General features: G+C 38.8%; 1 protein-coding gene across 2 annotated transcripts in view; it reads right to left on the reverse strand.

Moving 5' to 3' along the window:
- NUDCD1 (NudC domain containing 1) overlaps positions 1–24,227 on the reverse strand; it is a 93,384-nt gene that overhangs the window by 56,306 nt on the left and 12,851 nt on the right. Inside the window, exons 2-3 of one of the 2 annotated variants that reach the window (XM_055431700.2) lie at positions 22,519–22,673; positions 4,153–4,338 (exon numbers count right to left, since the gene is read on the reverse strand). In XM_055431700.2, the coding sequence (XP_055287675.2) occupies positions 4,153–4,338; positions 22,519–22,673 (341 nt within the window). The remainder of the gene's footprint in view (positions 1–4,152; positions 4,339–22,518; positions 22,674–24,227) is intronic. The other variant, XM_088844760.1, reaches the window with a different exon arrangement.

Below are 24,227 nucleotides of genomic sequence, written 5' to 3' on the forward strand. Positions count from 1 at the left end.
ATACATATATATATAAAACTCAATCACTTTGCTGTACAGCAAATCTAACAAAACACTGCAAATTATAACTAGAGTTCAATAAAGAGAAAAGTGTGCTTTAATGTCATTAATTTCCCTTTGTGTTTGAGCAACTCAGACAAAATAATTCAAATAGTAGACCTTTGGAATTCATTCTAAATTCTTCCATTGGTGAGGGGAAGAGGAGGGCCCTCCCTCAAATACCCAAAATTGAGAAGACAGACACATTTTTGGTTAAGTGGGTTTCGCTTTTGTTTGGGGGACAAGAAGAAACAAAAGGGTAGAAGAAAAAATGGTAAGTTTTGCCAAGTGCAAGTAGCCAGATTACTGTTTCCTCCCCTGCTTTCTCTCTCATATGAGTGAGACCAGAGGAGACCATGTCAGGACTTCTAAAAACTCTTAGGCTGACGTTTTCAGTCCTCTGAGCAAGCCCGGCAAATCAACTGTGAAACTGTTGATATACAGCACTCCCATCAAGTTAGAGGCCACACATTCCCTGCCTTCTTTCATTTCTCTTTCTACATTTCAGTCATCACCACCACGCTTGCCGGGCCCCCTTATGCCCTACCATAACCCCATCACTTCCACCTTTAGCCTCCTCTCTTACACCAATTCCCCCAAAGTCCCAAAACTCAGTTATTTCTCTCAAAGCGACCACTATCCGACAGTATCCCTTCCAGTTCAGTTAATGCCCAGGTCCCGCATTCCCCACTGTCCCCACCTCCCCAGAGAGGACTGACTTCATTATGGTAGTATATATACTGAAGAGGATATAGAGTAAATTTAAATTTTTAATTTATTTAAAAAATCTTATTGAAGGACTAATATGGGCCAAGGAGATATACATGGCAGAAACCAAATGAATTATAAACCCATATGAATTTTCTTCTGATGGACTACGTGGTGTTATTTTTAATCTGAAGGTGAAGAGGGTCAATGTGTTTCTTACACCAACAGAATCCCAGAGGTTGATAACAGATACATTCTCATTCGTATCTCTCCTGTCCATCATTCTCCAAATTCTTTTCAACTGTTTCAGGAAGCTGGGTGCTATATACCACACTACCTCAGTAAAAAAAAGAAAAGAAAAAATTATTGGAGGCAGGAACAGAATATGTCACAATGTCCAATGAATATTTAAAACTGTGACTGGCTGCAAAGGCCTTCTATAAACAGGCTATTGTTCTGGTATTTCATTGTATTTTTTAACACACTGCAATTAAGTAGTGCAGCATTTGGTATGACAATAACAAAGAAAACCGCTAAGGCCTGTTGTTTTTCTCAAATAGTTAAGGCCCAGTGTTTGCAGGCACTTGTTGGTCTGATAAAAATGTTTTATAAGATGTAAAATATTAAATTCTCTTTAGCTACCTAGAACTAAAGGCCACCTGCTGAAATTTAGAAGGCAGCAATATCATGATGTACTTTACTACAACAACTCAGTGTCACTTTGTCTACTTTCAAAACCTGTGGCTCTGGAGAAACTAATTTCACATTTATTATTACTAAAATGCAAACCTGCCCCTCAGATTTAAGTTTGTTACATTGTTTTAAAAAAACTGAAATAAAAATGGCATCTTGGAGATTGTTACATTATTACAGTTATAAATCAAATCCCTTATGATTATACAGTGGAAGTGACAAACAGATTTAAGGGATTATATCTGACAGACAGAGTGCCTGAAGAACTATGGGCAGAGGTTCGTGACACTGTACAGGAGACAGGGATTCAGACCATCCCCAAGAAAAAGAACTGTAAAAAAGCAAAATGGTTGTCTGATGAGGCCTACAAATAGCTGAGAAAAGAAGAGAAGCTAAAGGCAAAAGAGAAAAGGAAAGATATAACCATTTGAATGGAACTATATTCTAGTTCCAAAGAATAGCAAGGAGAGACAGAAAACCTTCTTCAGTGATCAGTGCAAAGAAATAGAGGAAAACAATAAAATGGGAAAGACTAGAGCGCTCTTCAAGAAAATTAGAATACCAAGGGAACATTTCATGCAAAGATAGGCACAATAAAGGACAGAAAAGGTATGGACCTAACAGAAGCAGAAGATATTAAGAAGAGGTGGCAAGAATACACAGAAGAACTGTACCAAAAAGATCTTCAGGACTCAGATAATCACGATGGTGTGATCACTCACCTAGAGCCAGACATCCTGGAATGTGAAGTCAAGTGGGCCTTAGAAAGCATCACTATGAACAAAGCTAGTGGAGGTGATGGAATTCCAGTTGAGCTATTTCACATCCTAAAAGATGATGCTGTGAAAGTGTTGCACTCAATATGCCAGCAAATTTGGAAAACTCAGCAGTGGCCACAGGACTGGAAAAGGTCAGTCTTCATTCCAATCCCAAAGAAAGGCAATGCCAAAGAATGCTCAAACTACCGCACAATTGCACTCATCTCACATGCTAGTAAATTCATGCTCAAAATTCTCCAAGCCAGGCTTCAGCAATACATGAACCATGAACTTCCAGATGTTCAAGCTGGATTTAGAAAAGGCAGACGAACCAGAGATCAAATTGCCAATATCCGCTGGATCATCAAAAAAGCAAGAGAATACTAGAAAAACATCTACTTCTGCTCTACTGACTATGCTGAAGTCTTTTACTGTGTGGATCACAACAAACAGTGGAAAAGTCAAGAGATGGGAATACCAGACCACCTGACCTGCCTCCTGAGAAACTTGTATGCAGGTCAAAAAGCAACAGTTAGAACTGGACATGGAACAACAGACTGGTTCCAAATCAGGAAAGGAGTAAGTCAAGGCTGTATATTGTCAACCTGCTTATTTAACTTTTATGCATTATACATCACGAGAAATGCCGGGCTGGATGAAGCACAAGCTGGAATCAAAATTGTTGGGAGAAATTTCAATAACCTCAGATACGTAGATGACACCACCCTTATGGCAGAAAGAAGAAGAACTTTCATCCTCTTGATGAAAGTGAAAGAGGAGAGTGAAAATGTTGGCTTAAATCTCAGCATTCGGAAAACTAAGATCATGGCAACCAGTCCCATCACTTCATGGCAAAGATGGGGAAACAATGAAAATAGTGAGAGACTTTACTTTTGGGGGCTCCAAAATCACTGCGGATGGTGACTATAGCCATGAAATTAAAAGACACTTGTTCCTTGGAAGAAAAGCTATGGCCAACCTAGACATCATATTAAAAAGCAGAGACATTACTTTGCCAACAAATGTCTGTCTAGTGAAAGCTATGGTTTTTCCAGTAGTCACGTATGGATGTGAGAGTTGGACTATAAAGAAAGCTGACCACCAAAGAATTGATGCTTTTGAACTGTGGTGTTGGAGAATACTCTTGAGAGTCCCGTGGACTGCAAGGAGATCCAACCAGTCCATCCTAAAGGAAATCAGTTCTGAATATTTACTGGAAGGACTGATGCTGAAGCTAAAACTCTAATACTTTGGCCACCTGACACAAAGCACTATTTGGAAAAGACCCTGATGTTGGGAAAGACTAAAGGCAGGAGGAGAAGGGTAGAACAGAGGATAAGACGGTTGGATGGCATCACTGACTCTATGGACATGAGTTTGAGTAAGCTCCCGAGGTGGTGATGGACAGGGAAGCCTGGTGTGCTGCAGTCCATGGGGTCGCAAAGAGTCGGACACGACTGAGTGACTGAACTGATGCTATGGTATGTTTTTCTAAATATGGAATATTCTGGTAAAGTTACTATTTGACTAGTTTAAACATATCAGATAGCCAAGTGGGGCAGTAGAAGCGTGCTAGGCTCGTAAATATATCTGAGATTAAAACGTGAGAAAAAGGAGAAAAGACATCACAGTGTAATTCTCTGGCCAACTCTTTACAAAATGAAGGTAGCAAGGTCAATGCTTAAGGCACTGCTTTACACTTTAAAAGCACTCAATTGGTATTTGCTGAAAAACAAATGCATTTCTTGACAACTGCACTCATCCCAGATCAAAACAGGAATAGCTAAAGTATCAGTTTCATAAAAGGTAGATATCCAAAACACTATATACTATAAAAATCAAGAGGTCACATGTAAACCATCCCTAAAAAGGTGTTATTTTTAAATCATTAAGATCTAATTTGCATATATTTTCCAGACTCAGCATTAAGTCTAAAGAAAACAAAACAACTCACCTCCCATTTTTCTGAAGCACTATTTCCACGTTCACCTGTTCCAATGAGATACAGTCTTCCAGTTCCATCTGACAAGGTAACCCAGGTAGCAGATGTGAAATGGATGGATGCGAAAAGGCGATTGTCACATGCTGTCAAATCTGTAGGAAGTCGAAACACCTCTCGTGGTTTTCCTAAGGCAGTATCCTAAACAGAAGCCGAATATTATAAATGAATCCCTCCCTCTCCTTGACAGAAACACACAGAGAATGAAAGTATCAGCAGTGCACTGGTTACTCTCCTCTTCACAAGTAGGTGCCCAAGTCCCCTGCTTGAGTACAAGCTATCCCACTGGATCACTTGTAAGAAACAGAAGTGACTGGATCTGACTTCTTAGGTTAGGTCATACAAGACTGTACATCTTGTGTCTTGCTCTTTCTCTTCGACTGCACGTGACAGACCACGTGAAGAGGCACTCAGGGCTCCTGACAACCACCAGCAGCCCAGGAGTGAAGTTCGGAAGTGTACCCTTCCGCTCTAGTCAGGCTTTCGGATCATTGCAGTTGTGGTTGACATCTTGGCTACATTCTCCTGAGAAATCTTGAGAGGGAACCACCTAGCTAAGCCATTCTGATTTCTCACTGAAACAGTGAGATGACAAACATTGATTGTTTCAAGTTACTAAGTCCTGAAGTAAGTTATTACACAGCAATAGATAACTAATGCAATGCAGTAATCTAGCCTTCATTCTTAAGTTTAAAATTAACGATCAGTATTTTTAACTAACTGGAAATACCTACACAGACATCTCTGTGGTATGAAAATGTTATGTTATGCTATTAACAACTTGCGTTTTTGTTAACACATTTTTATTGTGTGTGTATATATATATATATATATACCTCCTTATAAATATAGTGTCTCATGTTTCATGCTTAAGTCTCATGCTTCATGCGTCACGACTGACATGCTTCTCTCCGTGACCCCACGGATTGTGGCCCACCAGGCTCCTCTCTCCATGGGATTTTCTCAGGCAAGAATACTGGAGTAGCTTGCTATTTCCTCCTCCAAGTGATCTTCCAGACCCAGAGATCCAATCTGTGTCTCTTGCATATCTCCTGCATTGGCAGGTGGATTCTTTACTACTGAACCATCTGGGAAGCCCATAATATAAAGTAGTAAGATGGATTACATCATTAAAGTGTTTTACAAGAAAATAAATAAAAAAGGGCTACAACTCAGAAAATAAACTTCCCCTCATACACGGAACTGTATTCAGTTTTTATTGTTGTTTTAGTGTTTAGTTAACAGGTTTTCCTGCAGTACAGAAATAATCCTTGATTCATATATTTCAGGGCTTCTCTGGTGGCTCAGTAAAGAAACCGCCTGCAATGTGGGAGACCTGTATTCAATCCCTGGGTTGGGAAGATCCCCTGGAGAAAGGAAAGGCTACCCACTCCAGTATTCTGGCCTGGAGAATTCCATGGACTGTATAATCCATAGGGTCACAAAAAGTTGGACATGACTGAGTGACTTTCACTTTTCATGTATTTCATTTCCTGCTCCTAGAGCTGTTTAGCGGAGAAGGCAATGGCAAGCCACTCCAGTACTCTTGCCTAGAAAATCCCATGGATGGGGCAACCTGGTAGGCTGCAGTCTGTGGGGTCGCTAAGGGTCGGACACGACTGAGCGACTTCACTTTCACTTTTCACTTTCACACATTGGAGAAGGAAATGGCAACCCACTCCAATTTTCTTGCCTGGAGAATCCCAGGGACGGGGGAGCCTGGTGGGCTTCCATCTATGGGGTCACACAGAGTCGGACACGACTGAAGTGACTTAGAAGCAGAGCTGTTTAGATTAATATATATATACATACACTAAAAAATATTTAATTAATTAAACAATGTCCTTATTAGCCTCAAGTTTTTTAGTGACCCACTGTTTCTTTCTAAAGCATGCAATTTTGTTTTCTTTAAAAGGGCACCTTTCCTTCTTTTTGTACTCATATTTTACTGATTTACATAATACTGCATTAAATAATGAAAATACATCAACAAACACAGTTGACAAGTTTTTAGGATGAGGAAATCTGATTATTACTGATGTAAAACTCAGCTAGCAGAAACATAATTATAACAGTAGAGAACTGAGCAGCCTACTAGCAGTACATATCAAGCTTACTGTGGTCTTCAGTCAGTATGTTATTAAAAGAAAATAGAGAATACCAGTTAATCCAGTCAGTTAAGTGAAAGGCAAGCAAGAGAAATTTTATTGCAAGCTAATGCCTATGTAGGCATTTAGAACATGATGTTGAATTTCCAAAAATTGTGAAAGAAATGGACTAGTCAACAAATAATAGTTGAACATTAGGGAATTTTAGGAAAAAAAAAATCATACAAAAACATTCCTTATTCCAGAAAGATCAATAATCTAAATGTTTTAAGGGAAAAGTAAAGGAGCGTTATTGACTATGCCAAAGCCTTTGACTGTGTGGATCACAAGAAACTGTGGAAAATTCTGAAAGAGATGGGAATACCAGACCACCTGACCTGCCTCTTGAGAAACCTGTATGCAGGTCAGGAAGCAACAGTCAGAACTGTACATGGAACAACAGACTGGTTCCAAATAGGAAAAGGAGTACGTCAAGGCTGTATATTGTCACCCTGGTTATTTAACTTATACGCAGAGTACATCATGAGAAACGCTGGGCTGGAAGAAGCACAAGCTAGAATCAAGATTGCCGGGAGAAATATCAATAACCTCAGATATGCAGATGACACCACCCTTATGGCAGAAAGTGAAGAGGAACTCAAAAGACTCTTGATGAAAGTGAAAGAAGGGAGTGAAAAAGTTGGCTTAAAGCTCAACATTCAGAAAACTAAGATCATGGCATCTGGTCCCATCACTTCATGGCAAATAGATAGGGAAACAGTGGAAACAGTGTCAAACTTTATTTTTCTGGGCTCCAAAAACACTGCATATGGTGACTGCAGCCATGAAATTAAAAGACGCTTACTCCTTGGAAGGAAAGTTATGACTAACTAGATAGCATATTAAAAAGCAGAGATATTACTTTGCCAACAAAGGTCCATCTAGTCAAGGCTATGGTTTTTCCAGTGGCCATGTATGGATGTGAGAGTTGGACTGTGAAGAAAGCTGAGTGCCTAAGAATTGATGTTTTTGAACTGTGGTGTTGGAGAAGACTCTTGAGAGTCCCTTGGACTGCAAGGAGGTCCAACCAGTCCATCCTAAAGGAGATCAGTCCTGGGTGTTCATTGGAAGGACTGATTCTAAAGCTGAAACTCCAATACTCTGGCCACCTCATGTGAAGAGCTGACTCACTGGAAAAGATCCTGATGCTGGGAGGAATTGGGGGCAGGAGGAGAAGAGGACGACAGAGGATGAGACGGCTGGATGGCATCACTGACTCGATGCACATGAGTTTGCGTGAACTCCGAGAGTTGGTGATGGACAGGGAGGCCTGGCGTGCTGTGATACATGGGGTCACAAAGAGTCTGACACGACTGAGTGACTGAACTGAACTGAAAGTAGCTTTGTCAGAAGATTGTTTTAATAATCTCAGGGTGGAGAAAGCCTTCTTATGAGTAAATAAAAGACATACAGAAGGTAAGATGACAAATACTTGCCACAAATATAAAAGTACTAATAACATACAAAGTACCTTTAAAACTCAACAAGAATGACAAGGTTATCATTTTCTTTCATAGTAAAAGAATATGAACAGGAAAACTATGGTTTTAAAAAAAGGCCAAAATATTCAAACTCACTAGTAAAAAATATATATATATGATTAAAATAATGATATCTCCATTAGCCAGGAAAAAGAAATCTTCGATTGTTAATGTCTATTCTTGGCTAAGGTGCCCTGTTGGTAGTAACAGAAGTATAGGCTTTTTGCAACGATTATAAATCAAATTTTATGATGTGTTATATACCCTTTAGTGGGCTTCCCAGGTGGCTCAGTGGTAAAGAATCTACCTGCCCATGCAGGAGACGCGGGTTCTATCCCTGGGCTGGGAAGATCCTCCAGAGAAGAGACTGGCTATCCACTCCAGTACTCCTGCCTGGAGAATCCCATGGACAGAGGATCCTGGCAGGATACAGCCCATGGTGTCTCAACGGAGTTGGATATGACTTAGTGACTAAACAACAACAAATAAAATTCCACTTCTAGAATACTTGCACATGTACACTAAGATCCACATAACAAGAATGTTTATTTTAATGATGAAAATGACAAAATGTGCTAATAAAAACTAAGATACAATCTAGTCATTTATCAATAGTGAGGAAGAGAATAGCAGCACCTGACATCCCAATGTTGCTGCTAAGTCACTTCAGTCGTGTCCGACTCTGTGTGACCCCATAGACAGAAGCCCACCAGGCTCCCCTGTCCCTGGGATTCTCCAGGCAAGAACACTGGAGTGGGTTGCCATTTCCTTCTCCAATGTGTGAAAGTGAAAGTGAAGTCACTCAGTCGTGTCCGACCCTTAGCGACCCCACGGACTGCAGCCTACCAGGCTCCTCCATGCATGGGATTTCCTAGGCAAGAGTACTGGAGTGGCCTGCCATTGCCTTCTCCGATCCCAATGCTAGCCTGGTAGTATTAGCGAGGACTTGGTTTTGCTATGAGCTAGTGACACAAACAGCTATATTCTCCTGATAAACAATTTCACAGAACATCATCATCAGACAAGGACACTGTGTGACCTCTGTCATTATGACCAAACAAGACAAAAACAGCATCACTCCATAATGGTAACCGAATACATATAAAATATGAATGTTGTCAAAGCCACAAATAGGATCCTAATCCATGCCAATATTACTTATCACAGCTTAAGCCTTGGTCCAGTCTTCCCTCCTTCTGGACAAGACTCACTAAGATACCCATCATGGAATTATCCGGTTTCCTAACAGTAGCCAACCCAGAGCAAAGCCCCAGTTTCTAAAATCCTCTCCCCATCTAATACAAGCCTAACCCTACAATGTCCTTTCTAACATCCTCTTACTGAGACATCCTGTGGTTCCCCATCGTACACATCCCTCCTCTGCTTCACAAAGTAATAAATCCAGTGTTTTCAAATATAAACGTGAACCTGGCATCTTTGTCTGGAAAGCACTGGCAGATGAATGGTTAACTGGTATAACCATCCTTTGGAATACCGAATAACTTAGTTATACTAAAGTAGATTTAATTTTTTAAAGATTTTTTTATGTGGACCACTTTTAAAGTCTTTGTTGAATCTGTTATAATATTGCTTCTGTTTTATGTTTTTTGTCTGTGAGGCATGTGGGATCTTGGCTCCCTGACCAGGGATTGAAAACCTGCACCCCCTTCACTGGAAGGCAAAGTCTTAACTACCAGACCACCAAGTCCCCAGAAGTAGATTTATAATACATTAAAAAGTTCTCCAAGATAATGACTGAAGAAAAAAAATGCAGATGCAGAAAACATATAAATCCATATATGTTGGAACAAACACTGTGATATGACAGCACAGGGTAAGCTGTGCTTACACAGACCTGGCTATTCTAGCGTTTACTATTAGAAAGGAAAACGAGATCTGGCAGTAAAGGAGACTCATGGTCAAGGGGAAATTTCCATTACTGCTTCAATACATTGCTTTTTTTAAAAAACACTGAATAATTTACATGTGATATACATAATTAAAAGATATGAATAAGCTAAAAGGCAACTTCTTCCTCAAAATAGTTGTTTCAAAGCAAAGTTTCTAGTGGTCTCCCCCACTACACGCCATTCACAACATCTAAGCTAGGGAACCATTGTTAGGAATCGATCATTCTTCATTTCATACACCATCCTAAAGATGGCTTTAAGCCATTTTCTTTTAAATACAAGGCTTCACATAACTGAGACTGCTAGGCATCTGATTATCAGATGTGAATGTCAAAGTCACTCAGTCATGTCCAACTCTTTGCGACCCCATGGACTATGATTATCAGATAAATGAGTGCAACATCCAACAGAATGATTAAGATATTCCAGTATATAAATGTGAAGCCAAAAATAATTAAATTAAAAATGCAAAAGAAAACACACAGTTATCTGAAAGCTAAATGATAGTTTATGTGAAAGAACCTAAAATGCTCCTGATTTTTGAAACCTACTTTTCAGAATACATTTTAATTTTAAATGGACTGTAGGCAACAAAATATTTTCTTCTGCATTAATAAATCAAATTAGAGTGCTAAATTATTTCTGAATACCCTCCGTGAACAGTTTTACAGTGTCTTAATAATAAAGCTTTATGTAATTAGCATCTATAATTTCCTGGTCCCAACCAATCATTTTCTTCTTCCAGTCAAAAAAATGTTAACATTACTATGTTCAAAGCTGTTGACAATCATTCTGAGATAACATTACACAGCTGAACTGTGAAAGGATTAAAATTTCAATGATAAATGGAGTACTTCTTGAATGATAATAATGTATAGTATTGTATTAAATAAGTGCTTTGACTTTTGCCATCTCATTTAATTATTTCCAAACCTTATGAAGTTGAAATTATTATTCCACTTGTAAAAGATAAAAAGCTCTGCTCAAAAAAATTAAATAATTTGCATATAACTCCACTGCTAGAAATGGCATGGCCAATATTCAAATCTTGGTTGACTGCACTCCAAAAACTGGTCTTTCCTATATTCCACACTTTCTTGAGAAGAAATCAATTCTCAAGTTTTTCTAAACAAATGATACGTCAGAAGTGAATGCAACTTATAGAGTAACACCTTCCCCCCAAAAAAACACCCTCTAGTATGAACGAAACTACTATATTCAGTTTTTCCTTCAGGCTAATACATTATACAGTATTTTAATTAGATTCCTGAGTCAATAAAACATACTACAAAAATATCACTGTCCACATATTGTGTACAAATGACACTCTAAACAAACAGCAAATTAGTACTAATACATAAACTACATATTTATGAAAACAGCTTAAAACATTTGAGGATCTTAATTACAGCTACAAGAAGACAAGCTCTGAACTAACAGAGCTTTTTTCTAATGCATGTACATTTACAGAAAACACTACTCAAGTTTAAAAAAATATAGTCAAACTAGATAAGGATGCCATTTACTATTCAGTTCAGTTCAGTCGCTCAGTCGTGTCCGACTCTTTGAGACCCCATGAATCACAGCACACCAGGCCTCCCTGTCCATCACCAACTCCCAGAGTTCACTCAAACTCATGTCCATCGAGTCGGTGATGCCATCCAGCCATCTCATTCTCTGTCGTCCCTGTCTCCTCCCACCCCCAATTCTTCCTAGCATCAGACTCTTTTCCAGTGAGTCAACTCGACGCATGAGGTGGCCAAAGTATTGGAGTTTCAGCTTCAGCATCAGTCCTTCCAATGAACACCCAGGATTGATCTCCTTTAGAATGGACTGGTTGGATCTCCTTGCAGTCCAAGGGACTCCCAAGAGTCTTCTCCAGCACCACAGTTCAAAAGCATCAATTCCTCGGCGATCAGCTTTCTTCACAGTCCAACTCTCACATCCATACATGACCACGGGAAAAACCATAGCCTTGACTAGACGGACCTTTGTTGGCAAAGTAATGTCTATTAGACACTGATATTTAAAAACCTGCCCTTTTAAAAGACAGTGATCTTTTTCTGGAGAAAGACTTTCATCACTAATAACTATTTGGAAGGAAAAAAAATCTTCCTATATCTTTCTTCTTTCCCCCACATTTTTTTTGTTAGAACTGTAAGGAAAAGTGTTTTAAATTAATTGTAATTTGATTAAGTAATGTCTTTATGTACCACAAAGCTTTCAATAGTGTATTAAGCACACACAGTTCTAAGGACTTTACACCTTTCATTTTTCTTTAACCAGAGAAATCTCCCACTCCCTGCTAGTAAACTCAACTGTAGAACAAAAGCTGGACTCAGGTCTAGATAAGAATATACTGGTAAATAACTGAGCTGGACTAGCAAGTAGCTATAACCAGTAACTCTGAGACACAGTCTCACAAGTGCACGCTTCAGAGGGAATCAACTAACTCTCCTCTGGATCTTTACATGCATTTTAAAGAGGCATCACAAGATGATGCTCTTCTTTATTAGCAAAAACATGAGTTTTTCAGATAAAAGAAATTAGGATAGAATTAATCCCCTAAATATTAAGAAACAGAACACAGTACTTTAAACTAAGCCCTAATATGATAAAATGACATAATAAAGAATCAAATTTTAAACATTTTTTTTTTTTTTTTTTTTTTTGCTTTTCTAAGGAACTGAATTTTTCTACTTCCTAAGTGAACTTCCTCTCAACTGACACTTTTCTGAAATTAAGGACTGTAAACCACAAGTTGGCTCAGTGGCTTGTGGCTGAGATTCCCAGGTGGCTCAGTGGTAAAGAATCCGCCGGCCAATGCAGGAGACACAGGAGAAGCAGGTTCGATCCCTGGGTTGGGAAGATCCCCTGGAGAAGGAAATGGCAACCCACTCCAGTATTCTTGCCTGGAGAATCCATGGACAGAGGAGCCTGGCGGGCTGCAGTCTGACACAACTGAGCGACTGAACACACACGCCCCACAAAGTAAGCTGATTTGGACCTTATCAATACAACGCCTCTATAAACCTGTGTTGCACTGCTGCCACCTGCTGGCTCCTGACAAAATCCAAAGGTTAAACAACTTGGGGATTTCCTTTCTTAGGCCCTACAGCCTTCATTCACTGTGACCACATGTTTAGCCCAAATTAACAAGGATGGTCATTTTTGTAAATCAGCCACAAATAAAAAACCTCCTTGAGATTTGTGCACGTGTGCCTTTGACTTAAAAAAAAAAAAATCAGACAATAAAAGTTATGTAAGAACTATTTTCTGCTTAAAAAAAAGCCAATGTATAATAACCACAGTAGCCAATACTCTCCACCTGCTCCCAGTATAGTTCAAAGAGCAAGCTGATTTCCTTTGTTGCTGATCAAAAAAATAATAAGTTAGCATGGTATTCTTCTATACCACTAGGGCAGAGTTTCACAAAACTTGGTCACCAGACCAGAAGCAAAGTCACCTGCAGTGTTTGATAAAATAAAGATTCCCAGACCACAACCAATCCTAACAAACTGAATCAGAATCTTTGGGAACCGCAACCTGAAATTAGCTTTTTGTTTTGATCAATTGCTCCAAATGATTCTGATGCACAATACAGTTTGAAAGCCAAAGACAAAAAGCTGACTTAAGCAGAAAACTAAAACAATCCCAAATATGGTTCGTTAAAAATAAAATAATAATGATATCCTTATAAAGTTTAAGGAAAAAGAGGAAAATGAAAGGAAAAAGAGAAAAGATAATTTTTTTCCTAGCAAAAATATTCAGTACTGTCCATGAAACAGAGTTTGAGTAAACCAATTACAACAGAATAAAACTGGATAGGTGGTTAGAGAATTACCATTAGAAAGAACAGGATATGCATCAGGTCTGAAGAGAATTTTTATTTAATATATAGAGAGATTACTCCAATTCTAAACTATTTCACTTCCAGAAAACTCTATAATTCAAGGAAGCCAGCAAAACTTTAATCAAAATCTGTTATCAACAAAATAAAAACAATATAACTTGTGAAAACAAATACAGATATTATAAATAAAATGTCAGCAAATAGACTCCAATAATGTATCAAAAGAATAATGCATTCTAACCTAAAATAATTTATTCAAAGAACTTAAGAAATTAAGGAATTTTTAAAACCATATCAATTTAATTTACTACACTGATACATTAAAAATAGGTGGGTTCTGAAAAGGCATGCAATAAAATCCATCAGGCATAATAAAAATGTTCAATAGAAACTGAAAGAAGCAAGTTTACAACAATAAAGTTAAAATCGCTCAGTCATGCCCGACTCTTTGCGAGGCTATGGACTATACAGTCCATGGAATTCTCCAGGTCAGAATACTGGAGTGGGTAGCTTGTTCCCTTCTCCAGGGGATCTTCCCAACCTAGGGATCAAACTCAGGTCTTCTGCACTGCGGGCAGATTCTTCACCAGCTGAGCCACAACGGAAGCCCAAGAATACTGGAGTGGATAGCCTATCTCTTCTCCAGCGGATCTTTCTGAGCCAGGGATCCAACCAGGGTCTCCTGCATTGCAGGATTCTTTACCAACTGAGCTATCTAAAACCAAAAGTGAGTATTCAAGTCATTTAAAAGCCATTACAATTAAAATCAAAAGGTAAACAGAGATACTTGCATTTCCCATTATTATTCAACACTGTCTCAGAGGTTCTTCAAGAAGACAAAAAGGAAATGACACAGGAATGCTTTTTCTACTTTCACAAATACTAGAAAAGGAGACACAAAACCATTTCCTTTTGTTAATGATGGAACTATCAATTTTGAAAGCCTAAATGGGAACAGGTAAAAATTACTGACTTAGCAATTAAGGTGACTGTTTATATAACAAATAGTCTTTATCAACAAACCTCTAGGAAAGAAAACAGAAAAAACCATATTCTATTAACAAGAGGCAAGAACCATAAAATAGTCAAAATTAAACTTGAGCGTAAGACCAAAGGAAAACAATACAAATATTACTTTAAGGACATAAAACAAAATATAAATAAATGAAAGGACACATACCATGTTCTTGGGTGAAAAAAAGAAAGTTCCAAAGATGTCAATTCTCCCCAAATTAATATAAACTAACTCACTCTATCAAAAAACAAGATTTCTATATTGAAAGTTTTAATTAGACTGACTCCGGCCTTCAGGCCCAGTAACTACAGAAGTAAAGGACACCACAGAAAGAAAACAGAGGAATCAGCAAATGCCCACGTATCAGAAGATGAGACTACAAATTCTTTTCTTTTCTTTGCATACCAGAAAGCCACAATCAGGCCTTATACCTCTCAGACAAGAAACCAGAGGACTCCTCTCTGGGGACATCTGGCTGCCCAAGAGACAAGACCTACAAAAACTAGCATTCAGGTCAGGGGATTCTCACTCAAACATACAGCTGTCACTAGTTGGGGGGAAAAAAAGGTATATAGATATATGCAGGTCTTCTTGATAGAAGATCTAATAAACTATATTTCAGTTCAGTTCAGTCGCTCAGTCGTGTCCGACTCTTTGAGACCCCATGAATCACAGCACGCCAGGCCTCCCTGTCCATCACCAACTCCCGGAGTTCACTCAAACTCATGTCCATTGAGTCCGTGATGCCATCCAGCCATCTCATCCTCTGTCGTCCCCTTCTCCTCCTGCCCCCAATCCTTCCCAACATCAGACTCTTCCAGTGAGTCAGCTCATCGCATGAGGTGGCCAAAGTATTGGAGTTTCAGCTTTAGCATCAGTCCTTCCAATGAACACCCAGGATTGATCTCCTTTAGAATGGACTGATTGGATTTCCTTGCAGTCCAAGGGACTCTCAAGAGTCTTCTCCAGCACCACAGTTCAAACGCATCAATTCTTCGGCGCTCAGCTTTCTTCACAGTCCAACTCTCACATCCATACATGACCACTGGAAAAACCAGCCTTGACTAGACGGACCTTTGTTGGCAAAGTAATGTCTCTGCTTTTTAATATACTATCTAGAGTGTATATTATGTCTTTTCAACTAAATAGTTAAAATTTTTTTTTGTAATCCAATTGCTAAAAGAGAATACAAAGGTCCATCTAGTCAAGGCTATGATTTTTCCAGTGGTCATGTATGGATGTGAGAGTTGGACTGTGAAGAAAGCTGAGCACCAAAGAATTGATGCGTTTGAACTGTGGTGCTGGAGAAGACTCTTGAGAGTCCCTTGGACTGCAAGGAGATCCAACCAGTCCATCCTAAATGAGATCAGTTCTGGGTGTCAAATGGAGCTGAAGCTGAAATTCCAATACTTTGGCCACCCCATGCAAAGAGTTGACTCACTGGGAAAGACCCTGACGCTGGGAGGGATTGGGGGCAGGAGAAGGGGACAACAGAGGATGAGATGGCTGGAAGGCATCACCGACTCGATGCACATGAGTTTGGGTAAACTCCGGGAGTTGGTGATGGACAGGGAGGCCTGGCATGCTGCGATTCATGGGGTCTCAAAGAGTCAGACACGACTGACCGACTGAACTGAACTGAAAAGAGAATACATGTGAAGTCCTAAAAGAATTTAGGGATGAGAATGACAACTGAGAACCAGGAAAGAATGGCACTTGTAGAAATTTTCCCAGAAGTCATGCATTAAAAATTATGGCTTCGTTATTGCTTTCCAAGGGGCAGGGAGGACTTTCTAATTTTACTAGGAAGTTAAACATGTATAAATGTAGACTACATTTAGAAAGATGTACATTGCTTTGAACATGTACAAACATAACAAAAAGACTGTTGTTTCTATGTCAAGTTCAAATTGCAAAAGCAAGGAAAGGAAGCAGTTAAATTCACATTCTACTGGAAATTAATAAAGTAGAAGAGACTTTACTTTGTACACTGCAGCATTCTCAGTGCCTACAATAATGCATAACATATACTACATAAACATTTTGAATGTCAAGTGAACAGTATAAATTAGACTGAGGCTCCGTAAGTCAATATTCTTAAAGACTATCCAGATTTTAGATTTGTCTTCTGAATCAAAGCATAAGACTCTTTAAAAAATATAAGAGCCCTTAAATTTAAAAAACACAATAAAATGCTAACTATGCATATGCAGAGTATGGATGCGTATGATCATATATGGGCAACAGAGTAAACGTGTATGTGTACTATCCCAGTACACAGTGTATATACAGTGTATGTGTATACAGTGTCGTTAACGAGTCAACAGAAAAGCAAAGAGACACTAGACCAAATAAGGAACTATAACGAATTATTAGAAGCCAGACAATGGGGCAGGATAAGGAATCACAGATGTATCAGTCTCTGCTCTGATTCCATGTCAAGCAAGCTATCAAAAAAAAATTACAGAAGAAAAGCCACCAAATAATTTTATTTCCCAAGGAAACTTTTCAATAGAAGAAAAAGATACTGATAAGTAGGCCACATTGCTTATCTATGGTATTTCAAATGCAGTCATGAACTTTAATTCTCTAGATTTCCAATCTTGTGATTTGAGTTGGAATTAGTATCCAAAATCATGATTATCAATGAGTGAACTGATAAAACCAAGCTTTTGGCCCTGTGACCCTGTTGGCATCCCTCTCCTGACCATGCACAGCAGTAAAGAAGACTCACACTTTTACCTGAAGAAGAAATAATAAGATAATATCAAAACTGTAAAGTCAGCAAGCTTTAAGGAACCGTTATCCATTTTATAAACATACTGATGAAGCCTTCTGTTGGCTGCTAGGATTATAAAAATATAAGACACACAGCCTAGATCAAGGGTTGGCAAGTTATACTCCATAAGCCTAAAAATTAGCCTGTTGTCTTTGTCAATGAAGCTTTATTGGAATGCAAGCACACTCACTGTTTACATACTGTGAACTGCCATTTTCACACACTAACTATAGCAAAACTGAGCAGCTGCGACTTAAGACTGTCTGGTCCATAAACCCTGCAACATTTATTATCTAGCCCCATGCAGAAAAACTCACAGTGCACGCAGATCTGAGACTAACGGTTTGAATATCCTGGGGGAGGAAAGGGAGGACCTGAGGGTAAGCTTCCTAGATGAAACAGTTAGCTGAAACTTAAGTGAAGACTGTGAAGCAGCCCGATATAGAAATTAGAGAGAAGGTAAAGAAAGGGTTGGAGGCAGAGGGATACAGGGCAGATTCTAGTAATATGGTATTGTTAGAATACAGTGTACAACTTGGTGAAAGACAAAGCTGGAGAAAAGGGCATAATAGGCTACAGTTGCCAAGGTGAAGAGTTTGTATTTAAAAATCGAACACACACACACAAATCCACCTCTGGAAGAATATATCAAAAACTAGTAAAAAGAAGTAATAGAGGGAAAGGACAGATAAAACCAGGGTCAGAAAGACTTCACTAAGTATCTTTTTAAATTTGTTTTTTAAATCACATGAATGCATTACCTATTGTAGAATTACATGTTAAAAAGGGTGTTCCTTGCCATAAAGGAAATATTTAAGGACTTTAAATGAGAGGTGTTAAGAGTAAACAAATTAGATTCTGTAGATGAAATACAGAGGAAAGCTGGAAAGAGCAAAGAGCAGTCAGGAAACTATTAACAGACCACTGATTACTTAAAGCAAGCACATTAACAATGTATTATGAAGTTTACAACATATGAAGAAGCAAATGTATGACAGTAACTCAAAGGATGGAAAAGGAAGTAAAGGAGTTATATTACTGTAGGGTTTTTAAATTGCTTTTTAAGTGGAATAACATTCATTAAAAGAACAGCAGGATAAGTTAAGGATGAGTACTACAATGTCTACACAAACAATTAAAAATACCACGACGACACTTTTTGTGCACCAGGACCCAGGAGAAAAGAGCAGTGACCCCACAAGAGACTGAGCCAGACTTGCCCGTGAGTGTCCAGGAGTCTGTGGCAGAGGCATGGGTCAGGGGCACTGACTCTCCTAGGAGCTGACTCCAATAGTCTTGAGTGTGACAGCATAAGTCTTTTTGAAGGAGGTCCCCATTACTGACATTACCCCTAGCTGAGGCCAAACTACAGGGAAGGAACACAGCCCCACCCACCAGCAGAAAATTGGATTAAAGATTTACTTACTGAGCATGGCCTTTCAAGACCCAGATAACCATGATGGTGTGATCACTCACCTAGAGCCAGACATCCTGGAATGCGAAGTCAAGTGGGCCTTAGAAAAAAGCTAGTGGAGGTGATGGAATTCCAACTGAGCTATTTCAAATCCTCAAAGATGATGCTGTGAAACTGCTACACTCAATATGCCAGCAAATTTGAAAAAATCAGCAGTGGTCACAGGACTGGAAAAAGTTAGTTTTCATTCCAATCCCAAAGAAAGGCAATGCCAAAGAATGTTCAAACTACCACGCAATTGCACTCATCTCACATGCTAGTAAAGTAATGCTCAAAATTGTCCAAGCCAGGCTTCCACAGTATGTGAACCATGAACTTCCAGATGTTCAAGCTGGATTTAGAAAAGGCAGAGGAACCAGAGATCAAATTGCCAACATCCATAAGATCATTGAAAAAGCAAGAGAGTCCCAAAAAAACATCTGCTGCTGCTTTATTGACTACACCAAAGCCTTTGACTGTGTGGATCACAACAAACCATCTGACCTGCCTCCTGAGAAACCTGTATGCAGGCAAGAAACAACAGTTAGAACTGTACATGGAACAAAAGACTGGTTCCAAATCAGGAAAGGAGTATGTCAAGGCTGTATATTGTAGTTCTCAGTTGCTCAGGCGTGTCCGACTCTCTGGGACCCCGTGGACTGTAATCTGCCAGGCTCCTCTGTCCATGGGATTCTCCAGGCAAGAATACTGGAGTGGGTTGCCATTTCCTTCTCCAAGGCTGTATATTGTCACCCTGCTTATTTGACTTATAGGCAGAGTACATCATGAGAAATGCTGGGCTGGATGAAGAACAAGCTGGAATCAAGATTGCTGGGAGAAATATCAATAACCTCAGATATGCAGATGACACCACCCTATGGTAGAAAGTGAAGAAGAACTAAAGAGCCTCTTGATGAAAGTGAAAGAGGAGAGTTAAAAACTTGGCTTAAAACTCAACATTCAGAAAATGAAGATCAAGGCATCCAGTCCCATCACTTCATAGCAAATAGATGGGGAAACAATGGAAACAGTTAAGAGACTTTATTTTTGGGGCTCCAAAATCACTGCAGATGGTGATTGCAGCAAGAAATTAAAAAACACTTCCTTCTTGGAAGAAAAGCTATGATCAACCTAGACAGCATATTAAAAAGCAGAGACATTACTAATAAAACAAAGGTCCGTCTAGTCAAGCCATGGTTTTTCCAGTAGTCATGTATGGATGGGAGAGTTGGACCATAAAGAAAGCTGAGCCCCAAAGAATTGATGCTTTTGAAGTGTGATGCTGGATAAGACTCTTGAGAGTCCCTTGGACTGCAAGGAGATCCAACCAGTCCATCCTAAAGGAAATCAATCCTGAATATTCATTGGAAGGACTGATGCTGAAGCTAAAACTCCAATACTTAGGTCACATGATGGAAAGAACTGACTCATTGGAAAACACCCTGATGTTGGGAAAGATTGAAGGCAGGAGGAGAAGAGGACGACAGAGGATGAGATGGTTGGATGACATGACCAACTTGATGGACATGAGTTTGAGTAGGTTCCAGGAGTTGGTGATGGACAGGGAAGCCTGGTGTGCTGCAGTCCATGGGGTCACAAAGAGTCAGACATGACTGAATGACCGAACTGCACTAAGTATGGCCTTGCCCACCAGAGCAAGACCCAGTTTCCTCCACAGCCAGTCCCTCCCATCAGGAAGCTTGCACAAGCCTCTTATCCATCAGATGGCAGACAGAATGAAAACCACAATCACAGAAAACTATCCAAACTGATCACATGGATCACACCCTTGTCTAACTCACTGAAGCTGAGAGTGAGCCACACCGTGTAGGTGGCTCATTTCCTAGGCAGGTTGATAAGACATCTAGGGGGTCCCCAAGGAGAGAGGGGTCTGGAATTCTCAAGGAGGAAGAAAGGACCAACTTTTTTTCCCTCTACATTCCTTAGGATTATATCACAATAATGTATCCTGCTTAAGGACAGTCTCTGGAAAAAACCTTCTGGCTAATCCTGTTATCTTAAAATGTAAATTATGGGAGTAGGTCTAGTGAGGTCTTTACAACCTCCAGACATTCTTCTGATTCACTGTGATAAATAATTAGAGAGTATATAACTCCATTGCTAACACTAGCAAGGGTGTACTCTTTCTGCCCCCTTCTGAGGCCTATGTCAGAAGCTTTCTCTATCTCCTTTATACTTTAATAAAACTTTATTACACAAAAGCACTGTGCGGTCAAGCCTCATCTCTGGCCCCGGACTGAATTCTTCTCCTCCGGAGGCCAAGAATCCCAGCGTCTTTTCATGGTTCAGCAACAACCTTTTATAGGGCCACCCAAGATGGACGGATCATGGTGGAGAGTTCTGACAAAACATGGTCCACTGGAGAAGGCAATGGCAAACCACTTCAGTATTCTTGTCTTGAGAACCCCATGAAAAGTATGAAAAGGCAAAAAGACATGAAACTGAAAGATGAACTCTCCAGGTCAGTAGATGCCCAAGATGCTACTGGAAAAGAGTGGAGAAATAGCTCCTGAAGGAATGAAGAGGCTGAGTCAAAGCGGAAACAACGCCCAGTTGTGGATGTGTGTGGTGGTGAAAGTAAAGTCTGATGCTACAAAGAACAATACTGCATAGGAACCTGGAATGTTACATCCATGAATCAAGGTAAATCAGAAGTAACTAAACAGGAGATGGCAAGAGTGAACATCCACATTTTAAGAATCAGTGAATTAAAATAGACCAGAATGGGTGAATTTAATTCAATGACCATTATATCTACTACTGTGGGCAAGAATCCTTTAGAAGAAACAGAGTAATCCTCATAGTCAATAACACAAGCAGATTTAAATAAAAAGTCAAAACAGAAAATTAAGTGGAATTTTAATAAAAAAATTTTTTTAAAGAAAAAGAGGGACATTTTTAAAGAGGGACACCAAGGAACAAAAAAACTGATGGGACAAAACAGGAAAAATAAACAAAATGGTAACAGAAACCCAACCATAATAGTAATTAAATATAAATGAACTAAGCCAATTAAAGGACATAGATTGTCATTCTAGATTAAAAAAACAAGACCTTACTACATGCTCTTTACAAGGACCATTTTAAAAATACTAACACAAACTCAAAGAAAAAGAATAGAAAAAGACAAATACTAATTAAACAAACAAAAAGCCAGGACAACTATATTAAATATCAGAATATTTCAAGACAAATTATTCCCAAAGCCCAGAGATAAACAGGGATATTTTATAACGCTAAAAGGGCCGATCCACAGCAGACAAAACAATCTGAAAAGATCTATTCCTAATTAACATACTTAAAAATACATTAAGCAAAAGTTAACCAAAAGGGAACACAGATAAATCCACTGTCATAGTCAGGACTAACAACTCACACAGAAAAAGCAGCCATGAACAGTTACATCAATATTGAGATATAAAATACATTCAGTTCAGTTCAGTTGCCTATTGGTGGGAGTAGAGGGGATTAAGTTAAAGTAACAGTAATGAATGGAAAAATTAAAGTTGAATTAAACAAAATGAAGCCTTATACAAACTGATGATACGATTCCGTATATTAAAGGTATATGTGTACCTCATTTCTGTGGCCATCAGATGAAAAGTGAAAATTAAGGATCAAATTTATTGAAAAAATCCTAGTATTATAGATCTTTTACTTACCAGCATCACTGTTAAATTCATAATTCTTCCAAGGTTATCAGTATAGTAGACACTGTCTTGATACCATGGATCACAGTGTAGGTAATTATACATTCCAAAAGCATGCATGTGTTCCAGTGTATATTGATCATCTCGAAGTTTTACTTCTGCCACGGCTGAAATATAAGAAAAATAAACACCAAGAGCTTTTCTCAGATTGCTCTTTTCTGCAGAATGCCAACAAAGTTAAAAAAAAAAAAAACAAAACACAGAACACTAATTACCAAGGCCTTCAGGACAATTTACTTATATTATTCATTCAAAAACAGTTTCTGGGCACCAACTAGGCACTGTGTGCAAAGGGTAAACAGTGAAACAAACTGACAAGGCTGTTTCCTTACAGAAGTTATAGTACAGTGCTGCGGGAGATAGAGCTTTTCACACCACACTCTTTTCTTTTCAGTACCTCTTCCTTATAATTACGAATATAAAGAACAGAGAAATTCTAAAATTGGAAGATTCCCTGTCTTCTGGGCAAATATTAAGTACACTACATTATGAAGTGTTTTTGTATGTTTAAAAATCCTTTCCTGTCTATTAACTCATTCATTTTTACTACATGTTAAGAAATAGAATGTTTTTATTATCTCATTATATAATGATGGAAACAAATGAAGTATAACTGGTGACTACTGTAATGTTATACCACATTTTTCCCAAGAGTACAGAACAAAACAATACCATATCTGGAACAGAAACAAGGTTTCCTACTCAAAGAACAGTGCTTCTTTTCCACTAGGGCATTAGAGACTTCCATAATTTTACTTTTTTCCAGCTTTATTGAGATATAATTGATATACAACATTGTATAAGTTTAAGGTGTACAACATAATGATATATGTATGTCTTGTGAAATGATTACCAAAAAAGTTTATTTAACACATACATCCATCAACTCACATAGTTACAACTGTTCTTATTATAAGAACTTAAAAGATCTACTTTCTTAGCTGCTTCTACAATTTTAAATCCGCCTCCCATTCCTCCTTCTCTTCTATGTAGATAGAAACCCTTATAGTTCAGGGCTGCTCATGACCTAGAATTAATTTCTGTTCCAAAAGGAAATATATAAGTAGACTATGCTTGGACAGTATTTTACTTAATTATGAAACTCACCTTACTATATTTTGATTGCAAGTATTTTCGTCTCTTTTCCCCAAATGCTCACCTGTCCCTGCTTCTAATACCCATCTTGAGTACTGGCAAAGGACAGCAGGCAAAAGCAGACGGACACACACATACACACACGCCCTACTTATCACTGGCAAAGGACAGCAGGCAAAAGTAGACGGAAAAACTTGATTTCAAAAAAACAAGTCCGAGAGTCTGACTTGACTGAGCACACACACACCCAAAGTACGCCAACACACACTCACACGCAGGCAAAAGTAAAAGGAAAAACTTGATTTCAAAAAAACAAGTCAGAGAATCCAACTTAACTGAGCACACACACAAAGAACACCTACACACACACCCCCCCACCCACACCCACCCACCCTACTTATCACAAGGAGAACTGCACAAGGAAAGGCTACAGATGTATGAAGCTAGAGAACTGCGTAGAAGGTGGATCACAAAAGGCCTTGCTATATTCATCTTTGCTGATAAACTCAATGTAATAATTCATTTACAAGCTTCTAAGTAGGAGAGTAAGGTCTAGACTCAAATTT

The sequence above is a fragment of the Moschus berezovskii genome, chromosome 16, assembly GCF_049115385.1.
Source record: "Moschus berezovskii isolate FMDL1 chromosome 16, NW_MosBer_1.0, whole genome shotgun sequence".
Classification (NCBI taxonomy): domain Eukaryota; kingdom Metazoa; phylum Chordata; class Mammalia; order Artiodactyla; family Moschidae; genus Moschus; species Moschus berezovskii.